Here is a 24904-nt window from a genome sequence, read left to right on the forward strand (position 1 = left end):
AAACACTGAATCTTTCACATAACCCCACAGAAAGGAATCGCATGGGGTTAAGTTGGGAGAGCGTGGAGGCCATGACATGAATTGCTGATCATGATCTCCACCACGACCGATCCATCGGTTTTCCAATCTCCTGTTTAAGAAATGCCGAACATCATGATGGAAGTGCAGTGGAGCACCATCCTGTTGAAAGATGAAGTCGGCGCTGTCGGTCTCCAGTTGTGGCATGAGCCAATTTTCCAGCATGTCCAGATACACGTGTCCTGTAACGTTTTTTTTCTCAGAAGAAAAAGGGGCCATAAACTTTAAACTGTGAGATTGCACAAAACACGTTAACTTTTGGTGAATTGCGAATTTGTTGCACGAATGTGTGAGGATTCTCTACCGCCCAGATTCACTTCACCATTAAGAAAAAATGTTGCTTCATCACTGAAAACAAGTTTCGCACTGAACGCATCCTCTTCCATGAGCTGTTGCAACCGCGCCGAAAATTCAAAGTGTTTGACTTTGTCATTGGGTGTCAGGGCTTGTAGCAATTGTAAACGGTAAGGCTTCTGCTTTAGCCTTTTCCGTAAGATTTTCCAAACCGTCGGCTGTGGTACGTTTAGCTCCCTGCTTGCTTTATTCGTCGACTTCCGCGGGCTACACGTGAAACTTGCCCGCACGCGTTCAACCGTTTCTTCGCTCACTGCAGGCCGACCCGTTGATTTCCCCTTACAGAGGCATCCAGAAGCTTTAAACTGCTCATACCATCGCCGAATGGAGTTAGCAGTTGGTGGATCTTTGTTGAACTTCGTCCTGAAGTGTCGTTTCACTGTTATGACTGACTGATGTGAGTGCATTTCAAGCACGACATACGCTTTCTCGGCTCCTGTCGCCATTTTGTCTCACTGCGCTCTCGAGCGCTCTGGCGGCAGAAACCTGAAGTGCGGCTTCAGCCGAACAAAACTTTATGAGTTTTTCTACGTATCTGTAGTGTGTCGTGACCGTATGTCAATGAATGGAGCTACAGTGAATTTATGAAATCGCTTCAATCATTTGTAATAGCCCTGTATAGTGGTTAGACCGAGATTTAAGAACCAGATTGTAAGACATATCCAGGGGCAGATGTGGACTCTAACCACAATTTATTGGTTATGAAATGTAGATTAAAACTGAAGAAAGTGCAAAAAGATGGCATTTTAAGAAGGTTGGATATGGATAAACTGAGAGAACCACAGGTTCTAGAGAGTTTCAGAGAGAGCATTAGGGAACGATTGACAAGAATAGAGGAAAGAAATACCATAGGAGGAGGGTGAGTACCTCTGAGAGGCGAAATAGTGAAGGCAGCAGAGGATGAAGTAGGTAAAAAGACGAGGGCTAGTAGAAATCCTTGGGTAACAGAAGAGACTGAATTTAATTGAAAGGAGAAAATATGAAAATGCAGTGATGAAGCAGGAGCAAAGGAATACAAACGTCTCAAAAATGAGATCGACAGGAAATGCAAAATCACTAAGCAGGGATGGCTAGAGGACAAATGTAAGGATGTAGAAGCATATACCAGTAGGGGTAAGATAAATACAGCCAACAGGAAAATTAAAGAGACCTTTGGAAAAAAGAGAACTACCTGTATGAATATCAAGAGCTCATGTGAAAAACTGTTTCCAAGCAAAGAAGGGAAAGCGGAAAGGTGGAAGGAGTATATAGAGGGTCTGTACAAGAGTGATGTACTTGAGGGTAATATTATGGAAATGGAAGAGGACATAGATTAAGATGAAATGGGAGATACGATATTGCATGAAGAATTTGACAGAGCACTGAAAGATCTAAGTCAAAACAAGGCTACGGGCATAGACAACATTCCATTAGAACTGCTGATAGCCTTGGGAGAGCCAACCATGGCAAAACTCTTCTATCTGGTGAACAAGATGTATGAGACAAGCGAAATACCATCAGACTTCAAGAAGAAATAAGAATTCCAATCCCAAAGAAAGCAGGTGTTGATAGGTGTGAAAATTACTGAACTATCAGTTTAATAAGTCATGGATGCAAAATACTGACACGAATTCTGTACAGACGTATGGAAAAACTGGTAGAAGCCGACCTTGGGGAAGATCAGTTTGGATTCCGTTGAAATGTTGGAACATGCGAGGCAATACTAACCCTACGACTTATCTTAGAAGGTTGATTAAGGAAAGGCAAACCAACTTTTCTAGCATCTGTAGACTTAGGGAAAGCTTTTGACAATGTTGACTGGAATACTCTCTTTCAAATTCTGAAGGTGGCAGGGGTAAAATACAGGGAGCGAAAGGCTATTTACAATTTGTACAGAAACCAGATGGCAGTTATAAGAGTTGAGGGGCATGAACGGGAAGCTGTGGTTGGGAAGGACATGAGACAGGGTTGTAGCCTATCCATCATGTTATTCAATCTGTATAATGAGCAAGCAGTGAAGGAAACAAAAGTAAAATTCAGAGTAGGAATTAAAATCCATGGAGAAGAAATAAAAACTTTGAGGTTTGCCGATGACATTGTAATTCTGTCAGAGACAGCAAAGGACCTGGAAGAGCAGTTGAACAGAATGGACAGTGTCTTGAAAGCAGGCTATAAGGTGAACATCAACAAAAGCAAAAGGAGGATAATGGAATGTAGTTGCATTAAATTGGGTGATGCTGAGGGAATTAGATTAGGAAATGAAACACTTAAAGTAGTAAATAAGTTTTGCTATTTGGAGAGCAAAATAACTGATGATGGTTGATGTAGAGAGGATATAAAATGTAGACTGATAATGGCAAATAAAGCGTTTCTGAAGAAGAGAGATTTGTTAACATTGAGTGTAGATTTAAGTGTCAGGAAGTCGTTTCTGAAAGTATATGTATGGTGTGTAGCCATGTATGGAAGTGAAACATAGATGATAAATAGTTGAGACAAGAAGAGAATAGGATCTTTCGAAATGTGGTGCTACAGAAGAATCTGAAGATTAAATGGGTAGATCATGTAACCAATGATGAGGTACTGAATAGAATGGGGGAGAAGAGGAATTTGTAGCACAACTTGACTGGAAGAAGGGATCGGTTGGTAGGACACTTTCTGAGGCATCAAGGGATCACCGGTTTAGTGTTGAAGGGAAGCTTGGAGGGTAAAAATCGTAGAGGGAGACCAAGGGATGAATACACTAAGCAGATTCAGAAGGATGTAGGTTGCAGTAGTTACTCATAGTTGAAGAACCTTGCACAGGATAGAGTAGCATGTAGAGTTGCATCAAACCAGTCTCTGGACTGAAGACAACAACAACAACAACAACAACAACAACAACAACAACTTACAGAATAATTTTGTTGAGAACTCATCACTTAGAAAGAAAATATTGATTGCACAAAAACAAGGAGTAAGAATAATATGTGTTATTCACCTGCAATCATCATGTAGGTACCTCATCAAGGAGTTAAGTGTTTTAACTACACCATCACAACAAACACATTCACTAATAAAATTTATCAAAAATAATCCATCACAGTTTGAGAAGAATGGTGATGTCCACACCTGCAATACCTGAGGAAAAAATTACGTCTATTACCTGTTATTAAAGCTGTCAGTGGCACAGAAAGGAGTTCAGTATGCAGCAACAAAATTATAGATAATTTTTCCCAGTAACATGAAAGTCTGACAGGTAGCAAAGCAAGTTTTATATTCAACCTGAATTCATTTCTTGTGGACAGCCCTTTCTATTTCATGGACAAATTTCTCTTTAAAAACTGGTAACCTGCAAAAGAAAAAAAAACTAGTTTGTAAGTGTAGTTGTGTTAGTAGGATTAAAAAATAACTTGTTCATTTATGTTAACACCAAACATTTATGCATATGCTGCAAACTGACTTGTTCCACATCATTTTAATTAAAGAACTGTTCAAAAGGTCTGTGGAACATGTAATTAACTGACTGACTGACTAACTTGTCGAACATGATCATTGGAGTGGTCCTGGTATTATGGTGTTGTGAGGCAAAATGTTATGCAACTGCATCGAACTGCGCAGGTGGAGGCGGCCTTGGAATGAGAGGATATCTGGCAAATGGACTGGCCTATTTGTTCTTCTGAATCGCATGCCATTGAACACGTGCGGCAGGATGTGTTGGGGAGATGTACTGCAGCACGTCCGCATGCACCAATGACAATCCAGCAGTTGTCAGTCATGCTGGCGTAGGAATGGATTGCCCTAACACAAGAACTCTGTGCCAAACTTGTGACCAGTGACCAGCATGGGAGCATGCTGCAGAGCACACACTGGTGTCCACGATAATCTCACACACTATTAAGAGTCTTGGCTTGCCGTTTGTAATGTTCAAGGGACCATCGTAAATATCACAGACTTCAGTGTAATTATTGTCTTTTAATAAAAGTGTCATTTCTGTTTGCCTCATTGCACATTTCCTTCAGTTACATTCTGTAATATAGTGTAGCAAGTCTTTCTTCGTTTGGTGCAAGTTTCATCGAGCTATGTTACTTGGCAGTGACACATCATGTGAAAGCTACATTCAGTCTTAAGTTTTGCACACCGGTGTACCATCTTGACATTTTTGTTGACTACAGTGCTGATGGAGTATTTCGTTAATTAGTTACCATCTGCCATTTATCTGTACTTGTGTTTTCTGGCTGTACCAATTTTTATGTGTGTATATTATAATGCTGAGTGTTACTGTTGTAGAGCATAAATTTCAGCTTCATTTGTGTGGCTGCCCTGCATATGTGAAAATGCTAGACATTGGTTTCACAAAATTTTATTTAACTTTTTATTAATACTCATTTCATAGGCATACTAGTTATGCAGCCATCTTGTGCTGTAAACCTCATTGTCATCCTACATGTCACTGTGAAAGACAGGCTACACATTTTTGCCCAAATATCCCAACCCATCCTGTGCAAACCGTCCTGTCCTCATTAGTTAATCACATTCTCTCTGAACTCTGTTTCAGCACACATTATATACTTGTAACACACCACTGTTGTAAATTAGATAGACCATCAAGTCCAACTCAACAAAGTACCACACACATGGTATATGCAGCCAGCAAAGTCATGTAGACATAAGCTGAATTTATGATAGTATCCAAACAAGAGCTCACAGATGTTAGTATCAACAGCAAAATGAAAACATAGTCAAAAGCTATTGTTTATTTTGAGTGATAGATCACATTTTTTTTTGTCAGTTCCTTTCTTTTAATACTACTTGGTCAGAAGGATTGGAAATAAATGATAAATTTCTTCTATATCTTATGTTATGTTTCAGGCAGTGTATCTTCAGAGGGTGTTGCTAGTTCTCCGGATGCTACCAGCTCAAAACTAAGTCATCAAGACTTGCAAGGCTATGCTACTTTACGCTCACTGAATCGGTATCGTCTTCCATTTTATCCTGACTCTACAACTCTTGCTGCGGAGGAGTTGCTTTATTTTGAAGAATTTAAAGGCAATACATCACTGTTGCTAGCTCTTCGAATGAGAAGTTCAAGCAATCAGTTTTCGCAACAATCGTAAGTAACCTATTGATGTATGTTTCTTTTTTATTGTACATTAATTTGCTCATATGGTATATTTGTTCGTATGACCACATTGAATTACACAGTCAGTCCCAGTGTGTCACACAGATTTTCTTCATATAGTAGCCTTTCAAAATTTGAAGTGTATACATTAAATATTCACACACCATTACGCTGAAATGTGTAACTTTGGTACTGCCCAAAATTATTGAAATTGTAGTTATTTTTATTATTCAGTGTACTATATGAACTTTACAACTAATCACTTATCAGTACAAACACTTTATATGAATTAAGTCCTTCAGAAGAGACTACATGAAATGTATAAAGTAGAACAGAAATAAATATACCATTACTTTACTGCACAGTGTCAGCTGATATAAAAGCAAATAATAATTCTTGCATTGTTGTTAAACTCCACAGAAGTTTGTAACAGAAAATGTGGCTGCATCTAACGTTGTGCTATAATAAAACTTCTTGGCACAACAAAAATTGTGTGTCAGATCAGAATTAAACCCAGACTGGGTAACAATATATTTTGATCCACAGTAAGCAATAAAATCATTCTACTAGTCATGTCTCTTGAATGTAGATGGAGATGGGTAGCCATTCACGGTAATGAAGGGTATCTATAGAAACTTCATGTCACTTAAATCATCTGCTTAATATATCTAGTGTGTTTCAGTGTACATGAAGTTGTAAAGTAGATGATGATCAATTTATTCTTATCATTCTGTTCCAACTCAGCCAGTATGTAGACTGTTCGTGAGCACTCAGTTGATACATTGTTAAACTATATCATTTAATTTTCTCCATCAGTGGTTTTGAAACCAATAACAACTACATCTATGTTGAAGCTTATCAGAGAACCATCCACTGAAAATAAAAATTACATTTATTTTCCACTTAACACAACATATTTGTGTGCTACTGGCTGCAGGCTTTACAGTTTTCACTTGTTGAGGATCATAACAATTTAATTTTTTTCTGCCTCTTATGTGCACCCAACAGCCAAACATCTGGGACACTGTAGACAAAACAGCAGAAAAATTGGGCCATTTTGCAATAACAGTGAAAAAATTAGACTAGTGTGTGACATCAGATAGAGGGAGTAGATCATTTATTAAGGAAATGTGAGATATCTGACGTTTATTCTGTATTCACCTATGCCTTGTGTGCTAAGGATGGCTTACTTTATGACACAGATTATGGACCTGACTGAATGTTTGAATCACAGTGATAATACCTGGATACTGACAAATATGAGTAACAGAGGCTGTAAAACTTTCAAGAATTAATTTGTAAGGGTTCACTATCTACCATTCAGGCTTAATTAAGGATGAAAACTAGTTTTAACAAAAAAATTTTCCCCCCTAAGCTCGCTTATCTTCATTGTTCACAACTTGAAATAATAACTTTGCATGTTTTGGAGTGAAGACTAAAGCCACAAAATTACCTTCCACTAGCCTACCATGTAATGTGTTCAAGAAGACAAATGTTACATCAGTTTCTTGTAGCATAAAGATTAGAAAAGTGGAATGGTAATCTGAAGGTACAGAGTTCACAACTACATGTTTCCGTTTTTTTTACCATTTGTACAAATTCACTAGAAAGAATAAGACAGCCATATTTTGGACAATGTTTACTCAAATTATGAAATTAAGTGTGAGGGTAACAGTGCAGCATATATTGCTGCATATCTACTTCACTGTAATTGAAATATTTTTCTTCAAGCAGCTAAAGTCACGAAAGATACAGTGTCTCACATAAGAGAAACTATCCAATCACAAAAGCATATTATATTTTTGAGAGTTATTCTGAAAAGATACAGTTTAACATGAAATCATTATGGTACCAGTTCAGTGTAAGAAGTGTAACAAATTTGTACAGGTACGTGTAAGTGTTTATAAGTGATTAACAGCAGAATACTTCAACCAAGAGTGTAAGGGTAGTTAGTACTAGAGTGCCCACAAACAGCCATTAAAGCTCTCATGAATGGGCTATATTATCAAATTAGTAACCCAGTTTTACTGAATCACATACTTGTCAGAAAATATTAACTGTTATATACAAAATCTAATATGGACTTCTAGAAATAAAGCATACCCACAATTCAAAGCCTTACAAAGGAGTCTGACTCAAACATAGGCATCTCAGGTAATGAGATAGGTGCTATTAATGGGTTTTTAGTTTGGTATAGTTTATTAAATATGAACCAAACATTGTAGTTAAAGGATGAAAACAGTAGAAATTGTGATTCGCTGTGTCGCCCTGTCACTGACCTACTTAGGCAAAATGTTGTAACTCGATGCACTAGTGTATACCTAGAAATATTGTCCATCACATGTGTGTAACTATTATTTCACTTTCCATTCCTGTGACAAAATGCTTTTGTAGGATCCAGTGCAATGTGTGCTGTGAAAGGTGGTACTACAAACCCGTCTAAGGCAAAAAAAAAAGAAAAAAAAAACAGTTTCTTCATGCACTTTATAATGTTATTCAGATTTTTGTTATAGATGGTTTATGTCTTCTACACAAATTCTAGGGCACAGTATATTGTGTGGATGCGTGGACACCGCTGGATGTTTTGCTCATGTCCGCAGTTAAACTCCAACCGTTTACTTCCAGTTAACTGTAATATGCTCATGGTGCTGATTGTGTATGGGTGATTGTAACTGAGGTGTTGTCAAAGTGGTTTATTACTTATGTTAGACATGGCATAGTGATCTGATGCCAAGTTATTTATCTTGTCAAGTTGATGATATCAATCACATGGCCTGTCCTCTGCAGTGAGCCTAGCTTCAGCTGTACAGGATTCAGCAAACACCTGCAGTGTGCGTATAAAGTGACTTGCTATCCACACTCGTCACATATTTGGCGCATTTATAAGCTTTTAGCATCCTGCATATACACAACAGTGATTAAACTTCAGTGTTACTAAACTCGAGTTCTGGATCCAATAAATGAATGATATTCAGGAGCAACCAACAACTGCCTGACATACGTTACATATACATTGAGCTGACAAAAGTCATGGGATAGTGATACACACATGTTCAGATGACTGTAGTATTGTGTTCACAAGTTATGAAAGTGCAGTGCATTGGCAGAGCTGTCATTTGTACTCAGGTGATTGATGTGAAAAGGTTTCTGACATGATTATGGCTGCACAGCGGGAATTAACAGACTTTGAACATGGAATGGTAGATGGAGTTACATGCATAGGACATTTAGTTTCAAAAATCGTCTGGGAATTCAATATTCTGTGACCCACAGTGTCAAGAGAGTGCCGAGAATACTACATTTCAGGCATTGCCTCTCACTCCAGACAATACAGCGGCTGGCAGGCTTCACTTAAAGACCAAGAGCAGTGACGTTTGCATAGAGTTGCTAACAGACGAGCAACAGCGTGTGAAATAAATGCAAAAATTAGTGTGGGACTTACGATGAATGTATCCATTAGGACAGAGCAGCGAAATTTGGTGTTAATGGGCTATGGCAGCAGACAACCGACACGAGTGCTTCTGCTAACAGCACGACATCACCTGCAGAGCCTCTCATGGGTTTGTGACCATATTAGGTGGACCATAGATGACTGGAAAGCCACAGCCTGGTAGATGAATCCCTATTTCAGTTGGTAAGAGCTGATTGTAGGGTTCAAGTGTGATATAGATCCCACAAACCCATGGACCCAGTTGTCAACAAGGCACTGTGTAACCTCGTTGTGGCTCCATAATGGTGTGGGCTCTGTTTACATGGACTGGCCTGGTCCCCCTAAATGTTCAGCTACTTGGGAGATCATTTGCAGCCAATCGTCGAAGTCATATTACTAAACAATGGGATTTTTATGGATGGCAATGACCCATTGGTCACCCAGATTGCCCGACATAAATCCCATCGATCATTTATGGGACATAATCAAGAGGTCAGTTCATGCACAAAATCCTGCACCAGCAACACTTTCACAATTATGGACAACTATAGAGCAGCATGGCTCAGTATTTCCGCAGGGGAAATCCAACGACTTGAGCCCATGTCACGTTGAGTTGGTGCTCTACTTTGGGCAAAACAAGGTCCGAACGATACTAGGAGGTATCCCATGACCTTTGCCACCTCAGTGTATGTCTGCAGCAGATATTTCCAGTACGCATGATTTTTGTTTCCTTTTGTTTGAGAATTAGAGACATTGGACACATATGCGTTACAATGGTTCAACAATTGGCATTCAACAATTAGGCCAAACAGCCATTCTCTGTGTTTTATTGTCACTATTATTACTCACGCAGTACACATAGGGCAACACTAACACAGTCCGAAAATAACATTGTCTTGGACCAAGTTTAACTGGTTCTCTCCATCTTACAGCCTCGTTTCCATCTGCAGCAGGAGATCAGCCAAACAGACTTTTTCTCTTTATTTAAATATGTAGAAGGTGACTATAATTAAAGTTAAACTTTCAGACTGCCAATAGAATATTATTGGAGATGGGGGGAAACATGTGGCAGAAGAAAAATAAATAGTTAGCAAATCTAGCAATAGATTTAATTTAATAGTGGTTGACTGCAAATGACAAATGAATCATACAACAATGCCTAAGATGTGAGTTTGATATTAAACAACTTGTACTGCTCAGCGTGCAAAGGTGTACAGGTGTGATACTGTTAGTTACGTGAGCCCATCCACCACCCAAGGTCATATCACATCAGATGGGAAAAATCGGTTTTTAATTGTTCTGAGGCCAAAAACCTCATAAAAGGTGTCACTCACATTGATTTTTAATTGCCCTGAGGCCAAAAACTGCATAAAAAGCATCAATCACATTGGTTTTTAATTGTCCTGAGGCCAAAAACTGCTTAAAAAGCATCAATCAGAATCAAATCGAATTATTAATTTCCATGTGACTGGTGCAAAACATGTTCCATATGCTGTCCACTATTTTCTGCAACAAGTTGAAACCGAGAAACAGCATGTTCCACAACTGACCGAAGTGTTTCCAGGGTCATGTTCAGAGTATGTTGCACAATGTGTGCCTTTAATGCAGCTAAGTTTGCAATTGGAACACTGAACACATCATCTTTCAGATAGCCCCACAGCCAGAAGTCACACAGATTAAGATCAGGTAGTCGGGCCGGCCGGGCTGTAGGGAAATGGCAGCTGATAATTCTAGCATTTCTGAAATGACGCTTCAGCAGCTGCTTAACTGGATTTGCAATGTGCGGAGGTGCACCATCTTGCATAAAAATGATCCCATTCACACATCAATATTTTTGGAGAGCTGAAATGACATGATTGCGCAAAAGACACTCATAGTGCTTACCAGTGACGGTACAGGTAACAGGACTGGAAGCACCTGTCTCTTCGAAAAAATATGGCCCTATGATAAATGATGCCGTAAACCTGCGCCACACAGTGACCTTTTCAGGATGAAGTGGTACTGGCTGATTTGTGTGTGGATTTTCCATTGCCCATATTGGACAAGTCTGCGTATTGACATATCCTGTCACATGGAAGTGGGCTTCATCTGCCCACAAAATCTTCCATGACCAGTCATTGTCCACTACCATGCGAGCAAGAAATTCTAAAGCAAAGGTCTCTCTTGCTGGCAGGTCAACAGAAAGCAACTCATGCACATGGGTAATTTTGAATGGGTAGCAAATAAGAATGTTTCATAGGATTATACGCACTGTGCTCTGCGTACTACACGTTTGCACACCACCACTCCTCTCCTCCTCCATTCCTGTGGCCACTGCTTCCACTGACGTAGAATCAATTCGTTTCATTTTCTTCAGACCCACGGCAGTCATCGGACCAGCATCTTTTTCAAACACTTCAGTGTCTGGAACTTCGGCGGTGCGACGGGTGCACAGTCATCATTGTTGTAATACAGCTTTACAGGCAGAGCGCAATCCTGCATTGAGATAATCATGGCGAAAGTCGCAGACAGGAAAGGAGCAAAAGCCATGTACCCGGCGTATTTATACCAACTTCAGTGGGTCATGTGCATGACAGGTGTTTTCATTTACGTATTCTGAGACACAGCGCCATCTATTGATCAATTTTCACGCTATTTTTTTTTTCTTTTGCCGTACATTTTCCCCTTTCTTCAATAATATTCCATTGCAATTTGGCGTCATTCTGACCAGTGGTGTTATTTCTACAGCATTTTGAAAGTTTAACTTTAATTGTGATCACTCTGTACATTTTAAAGAATCTGGCCTCAGACACATGCATGCTATAGATGCAAGAACTTTACGGCACATATATTTTGTTTGAATTCAAGAAAGTTTCCTGAGAAGTGGTTCAGAAATGTTTATTCAGGGAAAAACATAGACAAACACATATGCAAGACAAAACTGTCCATCTTGCAGGCAGGATTCAAATCCATGACCTCTGAAAATGGGTCTTAGTGTCTTGTGGCTCATTCCGCCCTTACAAGCTGGAGTCACATAGGCTCACTGGCAGAATTATAGCTGCAATAATTTTTGAATAGCTCTTTATTTAGAGCGTCACCACTGCAGCCTGTTTCAACAGAAGTAGGGTTATTTCTTCCTCAGGTATCATGATAAGAACAAGAAGCAGAAATCACATTGTGAGAAGTCAGTTGCAATAGCTCACTGGGTGCATTCAGTTTGAGACAGAATCGTCGCTCTGATTGAAGGCGTTAGGGTTCCCCCCCCCCCCCCCCCCCCCCCCCACCCCCCCCCCCCCCCCACCCCCCATTAGAGAGGCAGACAGGAGGCATGGCATGCTACGTCACCTACTACTAAAAGAGATGTAGGAATCATGTTGAATGACGCACTATCAGAGTTCCTGTCTCAGGCGAGAAGAGAACAACGCACCAGGAGTACACAGAGCTTGTGAGTAAGACAGAAACAGGAACTCGTTGAGGAAAATGTTTTATACTCGCCAGCAGTTGCGTAGCTCCATCTAAATGCGGCATGTGAAAACACAATTATAATTTTCACTGATGGGAAGGTGTTTTCCACAAGCAACGATAGTCCAAGAATGGTTTACAGACTGCGAAGGATAAGGGGTTTACAGACTGCGAAGGATAAGGCATCATGAAGAATACACAGTGACAGCGAGAAGGGGTCAGCTATCGATTTCCTCCTAGTATTGGATTTCTGCGAGGGGAGCACATGGCTTTCTTTTAAATCACCTTCGTTCTGAAAACATCCTTGTCTTGTCCTTTTTCTCTCTCCTCTAAGGTAAAAGGAATCATGACATACTTTTCTATGAGATCTACTATTCTTGCTTTCCAATCTCTTATTTTGCGGTTCTACCATCCTTCCTCTTCTCTCTCTCTCTCTCTCTCTCTCTCTGTGTTTGTGTTTGTGTGTGTGTGTGTGTGTGAGAGAGAGAGAGAGAGAGAGAGAGAGAGAGAGAGAGAGAGAGAGAGAGAGAGAGAGGGGGGGGGGGGGTGAGGGGGGGTAGGTCTACCTTAACATCTTAACAACCAAAGTCAGAGGACACAGTGACTAATGTCAGTAGCAAGCATATCAGCTTCTCCAGGCAGCTATTCAGTATGTGTGAGTATTGGGCAAACTACATTTCATGTACGGAAGAACTGAACGAACTATAAGTTATATCCTTGTGACTGGGTATGGATGTTCATCCACAGTTTCTGACTTCTGAAATCCTGTTGTGAATAAATGCAGAGGTGCGAGACATTTTGGTGGTAGCTGCCAGTAGTGATGACTGGTTGGCAGTTTTGTAGTTAAAAGTAGAGATGTGGGAAGTGGTATGAGGAAGAAGCTGGTGGTGTTAATCAAAGGCAGCACTTCATGAAAATAACTATCAGTTGGACGCTCCTTAAAAGGAGAATGAACTGTATTGTTCCCATGAGATCTGATGTTCTTGATTTCCTGTGACTCTTTACTTTGAATATTGGTCTTGAGAATTCTCTTTGCTCACATTTTTAATAACAATGTAGTGTTTTAACTGTGAGTTAAGTTGAGATGGTCAAGTGGAGACTGTAAGTGATGTACATGTCCAGTCCAGTGGTAGGGATTTGGAATTTAACATAATGTAATCAGATTTCTACAGAGCTGATAGTAGTATGTACAGGGTAACATTTGTTTCTTCGTCTCTTCTCTAAACTATTTTGGTAGTACCCTAGTGTTTTAGTCGCACGTCCATTGTTTCAGTTTAGATTTCTATTTACTTGTACACAGTTGAACGTGTTTATGGTGTGTAGTGTGTAACGTGTTGTGCCTGAAGAAAGAAATGTTGTTTCGTGGGCAGCTGACCATCCTTGAATGTTTACGTATGACAGAACTGTTTTATATTGTCGAGTTTGCGAGAAAAACGTTTCATGTAAGAAAAGGTTTCAAATAGACCAGCATGTCAAGACAAGTTTTCATATCACAGGAATGCAGAAGAAAGGGCCACGGCAACAACTTCTGAGTAGCAGTAACCAAAAAAGTCGGTTTAATATTGATCTATGTGAGGCATTGATTGCAAGTAATTTGCTTAAATCAAAATATACCAGATGAATCAACATCGCGTAAAAATTACATACCGACAATTTACGTAAATGTTCTGGAAGAAATATGCAGTGAACTCAAGGACAGCATTATCTGGATTTCAGTTGATGAAACTACAGACACTTGTGGCTGTTACATTGCAAATTTAATTGTTGGTGCTTTAACAAAAGAGCCGCCTTCTTCATATTTAGCAATCTGCAACATACTCAAAAAAGTAAATCATTCTGCGATTGCCAGATTTGTGAATGAGGATATTAGAAAAAATTTCCAGAATCTTCTGCAGATGAAAGGGTGTTTGTGTTTATTTCAAATGCTGCTCCCTATATGGTCAAAGCAGGGAAAGCCCTCCCAAGTATTTTATCCCAATTTGAATCGTGTGATGTGATGTGCTTTGCTCAAGGAGTACATCGCTTTGCTGAAGACGTATGTTCCACGTTTATGAATGTAAATAAACTGATTTTGTCCACAAAGAAAGTGTTTCTAAAGGCTCCTGCTCACATAAAGACCTACAAAGAAAAACCACCAAATGTGCCTTTACCTCCCGAATCAGTGGTAACTTGTTAGGGCATGTCGGTTGAAGCTGTGTTGTTTTACAATGAATATTTCAAGGCCATTAGAGGGGTAGTGTACAATTTCGATAGTGCAGAGGCTTTGGCAGTTTGCCAGTGCAAGGAAGCTTTTAATGTTTCTGGTATTAAAAAAGACATTGCTGTGATAAGTACTCATTTTTCCCATATACCTGCAAGTATTAAAAAGCTTGGAACTCAAGGCTTGGCGTTGAATGAATGTATTCAGTTAATGAATAAAATTATTCTAGTGAACGCCTCATTGCCAGAGGTATTCCCAAGAAAACTTAAAGAAAAATTTGAAAACATTTTAAACAATAATGCAGGTTTGAACACTTGTGCAAATTGATAGTTTATTAATGGGATGGGTGAACTTTTACCAGAAGCAATAAGTGCCAACTTATCGCCTAAATTCAAATACTGCCGAGTTACCTCAGTTGTAGAATGGTCCTTTTCTGCATATAAAAATGTTTTGAGTGATTTGAAGACACAATCTTACTACCGAACATTTGGAACAGTACTTGGTCATTTATGTTTGCAATAGTAGAAAAATGTAAAATAAATTGTAAATGATGCTTTGGTCCAATAGTATTAATTTAAAGTTAATGCTGTTCAAAAAAATTCATGATTGTATGTTGTTTTTTAAATAAAATATGACGGAGTTTTTGAGTGTGCCGCACTGCGTGCAATATATCTCGAAGTTGGTACTGTACAAATTGATTGTTTCGCTGTGACTCGCTCACATCACATCCGCTTGTTACTGACAACAATAGCAAAGAAGGAACAATTCTTGAAACACGATATGCATCCCCATTTTGCAAATTTTTAGAAAATAATCCCAGAAAGGCCCCTTCCTAACCTTTACCAGAAAGCTTTCAGAAAATGATAGTGTTTTAAATGTTCAGATTTTGTGCATGGCCGGCACTCTTCCTCGTAATTGATGTGCACAGGTTTGACTTTGATATATAATGCACACAGTAACTACCATGCTTTTTTATTATTTGATCTTGCATATTTCGACACTTTTCAAGTATTGTTTAAGCATTTTTCATGCATATGTGCATGCATTTTAAGGTTTTTTATGATGCGTATAATCCAGTCTCAAATCAGAAGCCTGTACACTATTGTATTGGTTTAAGAATGCCTTCAAGATACCTCTTGGGCACATTTACTTGTCTGCAGATATTATTGCTCACCAACTCTTTTTTTTTAATGGAAAAAAAATTGCAGGCAACTACTGTAAAACCAGAAAGACCAATAGACATGAAAACTAGCGATCTGTCATACAAAATCAACACGGACAAACATGAAGAGCCATTGGGTAATCAAAAAACGAAACAGAAACATCCATTGCTTAACCCCCAACTAACATCCTGCAGTGTCATCAGATATCTCAACAAAACAGGAAAGCAAGAAAAACAAAAAAATATTCTTTATACTCAGTTTAATAGACCTCATAACAACCATTAACTCCCATTACTAATTAATTGCTCTATAGGGCTGTCTGGTTACTTACACAATCTTCTTCTGTTGAAGAACGAACCTGCTAATAACTGATCAACACCATAAGCTCCCACTATAAGTCAAACACTTGTGTGCTAAATATCAACACACATGTGGATGTTGAATACTGATGATGAGACTCAGCATCCACACGTAGACACAGAACTTATTCTTGTAGTCTTCCAGTATCAGAATGAGATTGGCAAGTGCACAGGGATTCCAAATGTCAGTTTTGATATATTTATATACTACCGTAATAAATCTTCGTCCATTTGGCCATGAAGACGTCTCTTCTGTCCCCAAGGAGGGACAACTAACTCACTCATCAATACCACCAGGTCCTTGTGGTCCCTGAAACATTTTAAGATCTACGCATTTTTTGCAGATCAGGGCTGTAGCTACAGTTTGTTCGGCAGCCATCACTACTGGGAGTTACCGCCATAATCTCTCGCATCTCTGCACTTAATTACAACACAATGCAGAATTAAGAAACTGCTGATGAACATCCATGCCCAGGCACAGGTGCATAATTTATAGTTCTTTCAGCTTGTACATACTCGAACTGTAGCTTGTCCAATCTCCATGGATCCCGAAAAGCTTTCTGGAGAAACTATTATCCACTGAAATTAGTCACTGCATCCTACGACACTCTGGATGCTAAGATGCGAGCGCGCGCGCAGGTGTGTGTGTGTGTGTGTGTGTGTGTGTGTGTGTGTGTGAGAGAGAGAGAGAGAGAGAGAGAGAGAGAGAGAGAGAGAGAGAGAGAGAGAGAGGAGGGGGGGGGGGGGGGGAGGGGGGATTGGAAAAGGAAGGAGAGTAAAATTATACAATAAAAGATTGAAAAGCAAGAAAATTAGATCTTATAGAAGGACAGACATTACAAGAAAAAGCATAATTTTAATTGAAAGTGCTTGATTTGTTTATTAATTTTGGAAGGATGGAGTGAGAGCAAGTAAGGTTAGAGTGTAAGAGAAAGAAAGATGGAGGGGAAATTAAAGATGAGTAAATATTAGAAAAAATCTTTTATATGTTTTTGGGAGGATGCAAGGGGTATCAGTAGAGGGGAAGAAAGAGATGAATTTGAAATAACAAAGAATAGCATTAAAATCACTCTAAATTTATCACTTTTCAAATACATAGGCAGGGAGCAAATAACAGAGGGGTAATATTTAAAAAAAATATATTTAAAAGCAACTTATGTCGGTTAAGAAACATAATTAAAAGCTAACTCATATTCTCTTATGTCAGGTTAGATATTTTTCTGTAGCCAAGTGATCTTCCACTGGCTCTCACTGACAGAAAGTTGAGAAAAGAAGTAAATGAAATCGAATGTTTTTAGTGTTATAATATCTTGTCCAGAATCCACCATTATTTCTAACTTATCTTGACATGGAATCTCTGAAGTGTCAGACACGTTTGCCAGAAGAGGCAACTTCATCCCTGGCTTCAAGAACGCAGTCCCAAAGAATGTCGGCAACAGCCAGTTAGTTTCTTGGCCAAATATGTGACTGTGTTCATGTAACCTCAGCCCATATATCCTCCATTGGATCTATATTTCAGGAGCTCATGGCGGCCAGTCCATGACCTTAATGCTCATGTTGGACAGCTGCTGCTGAATGAATGTGGACTTATGCACAGGAGAATGATTTTCCTGTAATGTGAATTCTCCTTCAGTGCATAGCATTTGCACTGAAGGCTGCCATCAAAGTCTTCATTATATGTGAGTACTGCCTGGAATTGTAAGTTCCCTCAATTCTGTGAAGTACTCCTGCTTCATATGCAGAAATCCGACCCCCACAGGAAATTGATAGTCGCCTTGGTCTTTTAGTCATCACGACATATTCTTCATGATGTCTTGACCCTTGCAATCTGCAAAGTACTGTTGGGCAGTTGTTATGCATGGAAAACACCATCTCATCATTGAAAATTACACTTTTCCACACCATGTTCATATTGAGCTCTGTAAATTCCAGCTGGAATAAAATATTTTGCTGTTTGAGTTTTCTTTCACCGTGGAGGTTTGTGCATGCAGTCCAGCTGCCCTCAGCCTTCAGTGAATTGTGTCATTGGAACCGAGGAATATGATCTCTTGCTGCAACTGCTTCACGATTAGTGAGGGAAGCTGTCAGGTCTTAACGTGCGAGCTCTGTGTTCTCCTGGTGTGTGCTTAGTCTCTTCCTGCCTGAGCCAGGAACTATGTTGTTAGTGCCTATTTAAACCTCATTCCTCCACCACATCTTTGCAGTAGTACCTCCTGCCAGAATCTCTAATTTAAAACGTGCCTACTTCAGTCAGAGCAATGATTCTGTCTCTTAACTGAATACTCCCAGTGAACCATTGTGACTAATGGCCCCAATGATATTTCTGCTTGCTGCTCTTATACTGATATGTTAACATGTAAACATATTTTGGTTAAAGGGTGTGGCAGTGGTGACATCCTGGACGAAGACCTATTAAAAACGTCTTGCTGCTTTAATTCTGCCCTTGAGCGCGTGGCTCCAGTCTGAAGAGGCTGAATGTCAGTAGTTAGCATCTGTAGCAGGCTTGTTTCTTTGAAACATATGTATCTAAACAAAGAGAGAAAATCTATATGTCAAACCTCCTGTTGCAAATGACAGTAATAGTAGATTTGACTTTGCTCATAGGCATGTTGAGTTTATGTAGTCTTTCTGCATACTTAGTGAGTACTAATAATGATGATAAAACACAATGAATGGCTGTTTGGCCCAATTGTCGAATGCCATTTTCAAGAATATGACCCATTGTAATACATATGTCTCTAATGTCAAGTTCTTAAACAAAATTAAAAAGAATCATGCATAATGGAAATAGCTGGAGCAAATAAATTTGTAATCTGTGTCAGGCTGTCATTGGTTTGTCCTGAATGACATGCATTTATTGGAACCAGAGCCTGAGTCTTATTGGTAAAATTGATCTGTCACTCTTCATTAATCCTGAATGGTAGACAGTGAGCCCTTATAAGCACGTTCTTTTAAGATCCATACCCTCTGTGCCTCATACTTTATGGTATCCAGGTGCTCTCCCTGCAATTTGAACATTCAATCAGGTCCATAATCTGTGTCATGAAGTAAGCAGTCCTTAGCACATGGGACTACGGGAATACAAAGTGAGCAACGGGTATCCCGAATATCCTGAATCAATGACCCTTTCCCTCTGTCTGATGCCATGCTCGGCCCAGTTTTTGCCAAATGGTGTGATTTTTCTGTCATTTTGTCTACAGTGTCCCAATTTTTTTTTCTGCTGAGAGTACACATTAAATCTGTGTGACACATTACTGAGGAAGGAAAAACAATGGAAGAATTTCAGTTTCATTCTTGAAACATTAGATTGAAGGATTAAGGATCAGTTTTCACTTCCCTTCATCACATATGACTTACCTTGTGATGAAGTTCTGAGAAACAAAAAATTCAAATTTTATTTAATTAAATGTAATTCACATGCATCATTCCTGTTTGTGTGAATTTAAATGTACTGTTGGCAGACCTTGTCAGTGTATTAAAATCAAAAGTGAAGTAGTTAGTGCACTCACATCTTTGTGAATGTAGTATAGTATTAATAGGTCCTTGAAACAGATTCCTTATATTTCTCCATAGTTTCTTATCACTCACTATTCATTGTTGTATTTTGTGTTGCTTAATTTCTTTGTAGGTTGTGTGAATTTGAAGCCAGTATGCCACCTCGTTTAGGTGGTGTCCCTAGCTCAGCATCGTTGGGCTCCAAAGGATACTTTCCGAATTATTTCAGTATTGGTCGACAAACAGGTATTTTATCAATTTCAGATGCAATACAATCTTCCAAAATTAGTTTCTTGTAAGGAATTTTAAATGATGTGTGTATATCAGTCATCGCAATTCAGTAGTATAATTATGAAACTATAGTTTATTTGATTTTAATCTTTTCACATGTTTTCCACCCCCACTAATTATTATTATTATTATTATTATTATTATTATTATTATTATTACAATGAGCTATTTAAAATGAATTCCTCAGGCGTAATTCCGAAAAGGTTTGAAACTGGTGCAAGGAATAAGCACAAAAAAATTTAATGGCTAATGAAATACTTTAAGTTAGGAAATGTTAGCTGCTACACATTTATAATGTTATTATGATAATCATTTTATTCATTAACGTGTGTCCAAACTCAGAGAGAAAGTAATCTGTAATAATTAAAAACTGCAGGTATACAATATTTTATAATTCCATAATAGCTACTGTACCTTAAATACAAGGTGATCAATCATTAATGCAACCACTTTTGTGGCATATAGTTGGATGGTGAAGCTGGCTGCTGTGCCCATGGTGAGAGAGAGAGAGAGAGAGAGAGAGAGGAGGTCCACAGTAAATATAGTATGGTTGTTGCATAAGTTATTTCTAACATACATAACATAAATGTTTCAAAATAAAAGTATATTACTCACATTTATTAAGCAAAAAGATGCTGGAACTGTCCCCCTTCATTGTTCAAACATTTCTTACATCTGTTTAGGAAATTGCTCATTGCACTCTGCAGTTACCTCTGATAAATCACAGCAATTTCTTGACAAATGTTAGAATTAAGTTCATATAAAGTGTGTGGATTTGATTGATACCCTTTCTCTTTTAATGCCGCTGCCCCCCCCCCCCCCCCCCCTCTCCCCTCGAGATAAAAATTGCAGGGTTTAAATTGGGTGGGGGGAAGAGGGGGGGGGGGGGTTGTAAGAGGAGGCGATGTGTTGTTAGTGATAACTGTATGTTGGAACACATCATGAATTTCTTGTAATGAAAAGATGGCTGCATGTGCCATCACAGAGTCCTGTTGAAAGGTCATGAAAGCACAGTCTCTCTCAGTTAAGTGGGGAAAAAAGGGAAGGGGGGTTCAAAATGTATTCCACGTATCTCTTGCTGTTAGTTGTTCCTCTAATTAGAGCCTAGTATTCTCTCACCACTAATAGCACACCCCACTTGTGTTTTTTGATCATGCAGGTGTGCCTTGGGTATTAAGGTAGGCTCTTCAGAATTCCAGTAATTGTTATTTTGTGAATTAATGTATCCACTTAGGTGGAACCATGATTCATCCGAAAATAAAGTTAGGTGAGGGTCAGTTCCTCTCTCATGCAACCTAATCAAAATCCATTCACAGAACAGCAACATTTTTAAGGGTCACCCAGTTTAAGTTCTTGCACTGCAGTTATTTTATAGAGCTGTAACTTCAGTAACTTTGAACACAGCCATAGCCCATTTTCTGAAAAAGATGTTGAACTGATTGTCTAGGAGACCTTTCCAGAGCATACCCAATGTTATCAAGAGCTTCTTCTGTGAGTACTATATGTGATTGTCATTGCTTCCTGTCAAGAACGCTTCCCATTTCACAAATTTATTTAGCAATTGATGAATTGTACTCCAATTAGGAACTTGAACATCAAGAAATTCCTGTTGAAATAATCTCCTTACAGCAGACGCTGATTCTTGTACACATGTATGGATCTTTCAGGAATACACTTTGGCAGGTAGAATACTTGTATTTCACCATTTTACTTGAAATACTTTCACACATTACACTGTATTTCATCATCTAACAAACACATGCTACCTGCACAACAATTCTACACAAACAAAGGCTTCACAGCGGAGGGAGAAATATTCTCGCTGCCAGCACTGCCACCCACTGGCTGACAGTGGGGCAAAAAATGTGTGCCAGGTGGTTAGATTAAGGACAAATCATCTAGTACATTATTGTACCAAATTGGGATGTTTTTGATAGTACACATCTTCTGCGATGAAGTTTTTCAAAGCTGCTAGTAACACTCCGCATTCTCTTATAAATAGCTTACTGCAGGATCTGTCCACTTCTAAATGTAAATTTGTGGTGGTAAATATCGTTATTCTAGCCATCAAAAATGTAAATTATTTTACACCTTTTTCAAATACATGTGGTCTGTTCCGTAGGATCCAAAAATTGTCTGTTTATGAAAATCTAACTGTAATCCAAATATTGTTTTAATAATTTGAATAAACTGATGTGCTGTATTTTGTTCATTTATTACCAAAAGGAAATGTTTTAACAGGCCCATCCAGACAACATGATGAAACTCGCCAATGCTATATGGGTATCAGCTTACCACAACAATTGAGTGTTCTTTTTCCAACAGAAGAGTGTCATTCACAACAACACTCTGTAGCAACTATGAGGCACAGGTGCTCAGTGTCGTTTAGTGAGATGGATGAAGTTGCAGAAACAGGTACTTAAATTATTTTAGGAGATTGCAAATTGAAGTAATGTTATTTTTTTCCAAATAAGAAGTAAGGCATATATTACATATTGTGCAGGCATACATAGTCTCACTGTGTAGTTGAATGTAAACTCTGGTTCTTGGTATTTCCACAAAGTTTTTCTAACTTGCTTGGCTGTATAAGTAAATTTTCCTGGAGTATCATCTTGGAGGTCGTGCATTTTACACTGCAAATTTGTTAATCCTTTATGATCTATTTGTTTCAAATGGATTATAATTTAAACAAAATGATAATCATCATGAGCTGTTTGTGTTAATGAAATTTGGACGTCTCCATCTGTAGAAAATGGTTTTAAAGGGTAACACTCTGTTCAAAGAATGAACGATAGACATTTCATAAATATTGTGGTACGTAGCTTCTTCTTAAATGTAAACACTAGATTGTAACAGCACTGCTAATGTGCCACCACATGCTTCCATTATTTGACAGATTTAGCATTCAGTGTATAAGAATTCCTTTTCTAGATATTCCCTCAACCCCAAATTGTTGTCACTGCATTGTCCAAAAAGTAAATGAATATACAGTTGCATGCAAATCGGCACAGTTCCTATTTTCAAATAGAGCAACCTTTAATTTAGACTGTATTGTAATATTGCACAAACACAATATCAGAATTCCCACCAATCAACTTTTAATTAGCTTCCACATGAAGGAAAATATGTATACACTGTATGACATAGTAGTCAATACAGACACACACAATCATGGCGTACATTAAGGCATTGTCTCATCATGGAAGTACACAATCATCACATAAACATTAGAGTGGCTGAGGGCCCAACATACCAGCTTATATGCAGCTGTTTTGCACATGGCGTAGCACTTGCTGCTCTTTCTGTACCAATGTAAGGTGACTTCTTCAGGCCAGCTGTGGAGACACACACAGTTTAATTATGCATCTCACTGCATAGAGTTACAATACTCCTTCCCACTTGGAAAAATTGTTCACTGTAGAGGTGTCCATGTTTTCATGAGAAGGCGCTACTGTTAGAGCAGGTGCTTTGCCACCAGAGGAGCATACAATCTGAAATAGCATGGGTGTGGACAGGTGGGGTGCCCACTCCCTCGTGAGAGCCACTGTGGCTGCATCAGGAAGGAATTTATGGTTGTAATAAGCAGTCTTTCCAAGAAAGGTCCGCAACTCTTTGACACTAGTAGGATGTGGAAAAACCACAGTGGCATCAAACATGCTGGTGTAAAGCCTTGACACCAGCATGCGAGACTTCAAAACAGATATAGACACTAGATGGCTGAAAAAATTGTGATTTTTCCCAAGTTACTTTCAAGCCAGTGACCTTCAGCAATGTGAACAAGGCACAAATGTTCCACAGGTGTGCATCTGTTGAGGTACCAGGGACCACAATATCATTCTGGTAGTTAAAGCACCACGGCATGGAGGCCATGAGTTGCCCCAAAAATTGATGGAAAATTGCACTGGCACTAGCCACGCAGAATGGCAGGCACTGGCATTGGCATAACCCAAAGGGGGTATTCACTATGAAGATACATTTGTAATCATCGTCCCAAGACGGATGCAAGTAGGCTTCTGACAAGTCTATTTTGGAAAAATATTGGCCTACAGAAAGGTATGCTAAGAGTTCATCCTGATAGGATATCAATAATAGACTGTGAAAATCACCACAGAGCTGAAGGTTGCCATTAGGTTCTGTGACAGTTACCAACATTGTAGACCGTTCATTAGAGGAGACAGGTATGAAAATACCCAAGGATGGAAGTCAATCAAGTTCTGCTTGGACTTGTTCCCGTAAAGCTATTGGGATTGAGCAGGCACAGAAAACAGGGACACATCATCGGTTTCATTGTGATGTGAGCCTTGAAATAAGTAACAAACTTGAAACCTTCCAAAAACAGTGAGGAAAATTCTGTGCAGAGCACATCCAGTAGTTGATTTGGAACATGATCTGATACCAGATGCACTTCATCATAAACAAAAAAATCTAAAAATTTTGAAGGCGTCTATCCCAAATAAGCTTTTAGTGTTGGCATCATTCACCACTAGAAAGGTCAAAGACTGAACAACTGCCTTATACATTACATGAGTAGAAAACTATCCCAGTATAGATATTTGTTGTTTGTTGTAAGTCACCAACTGATGAGAAACGGGACAACAGCAGTGATCCAAGATCCACATAGGTTTGAGAATTTAACATAGTCACTGTTGCACCCATGTCTACTTGCATTTTTAACTAATTGTGCATTTTTAACATCATGTCCATAACATGTACTTGTTTGGGGCTACTGTCACTTGAGAAACCAGTTCATTTCCATGTTCACGTGTCTGATGCAGGAGGTTGAGAGTCGCACACAGAAGCAATATGTCACTTTTTTTGCAATAGTTGCATGTCACACAACACTTTGGACGTGCAACTCACTCACGTTGAACAAAATGATAAGGGCAAGATGCAAGAGGAGCACAAGGCCGCTGTTGAAACACTCACAGCTGTTGCTGTTTAGCACAACAGTGCCCCATGTGTCATGGAGACCACGATTGCACAGCCGTGATGTCATCTTCCCTCCCCCCCCCCCTC

The 24904-nt window shown here is 39.1% G+C and overlaps 1 protein-coding gene across 2 annotated transcripts in view; it reads left to right on the top strand.

Annotated features, from left to right (window-relative positions):
* The window catches only part of LOC124554923 (rapamycin-insensitive companion of mTOR), a 265312-nt gene that overhangs the window by 205794 nt on the left and 34614 nt on the right, over nt 1-24904 (top strand). For both annotated transcript variants that reach the window (XM_047128612.1, XM_047128613.1), the window contains 3 exons: nt 5260-5500; nt 19731-19843; nt 22130-22303. In XM_047128612.1, the coding sequence (XP_046984568.1) occupies nt 5260-5500; nt 19731-19843; nt 22130-22303 (528 nt within the window). The remainder of the gene's footprint in view (nt 1-5259; nt 5501-19730; nt 19844-22129; nt 22304-24904) is intronic.

This window comes from Schistocerca americana, chromosome X (assembly GCF_021461395.2).
Source record: "Schistocerca americana isolate TAMUIC-IGC-003095 chromosome X, iqSchAmer2.1, whole genome shotgun sequence".
NCBI classification, from domain to species: Eukaryota; Metazoa; Arthropoda; class Insecta; order Orthoptera; family Acrididae; genus Schistocerca; species Schistocerca americana.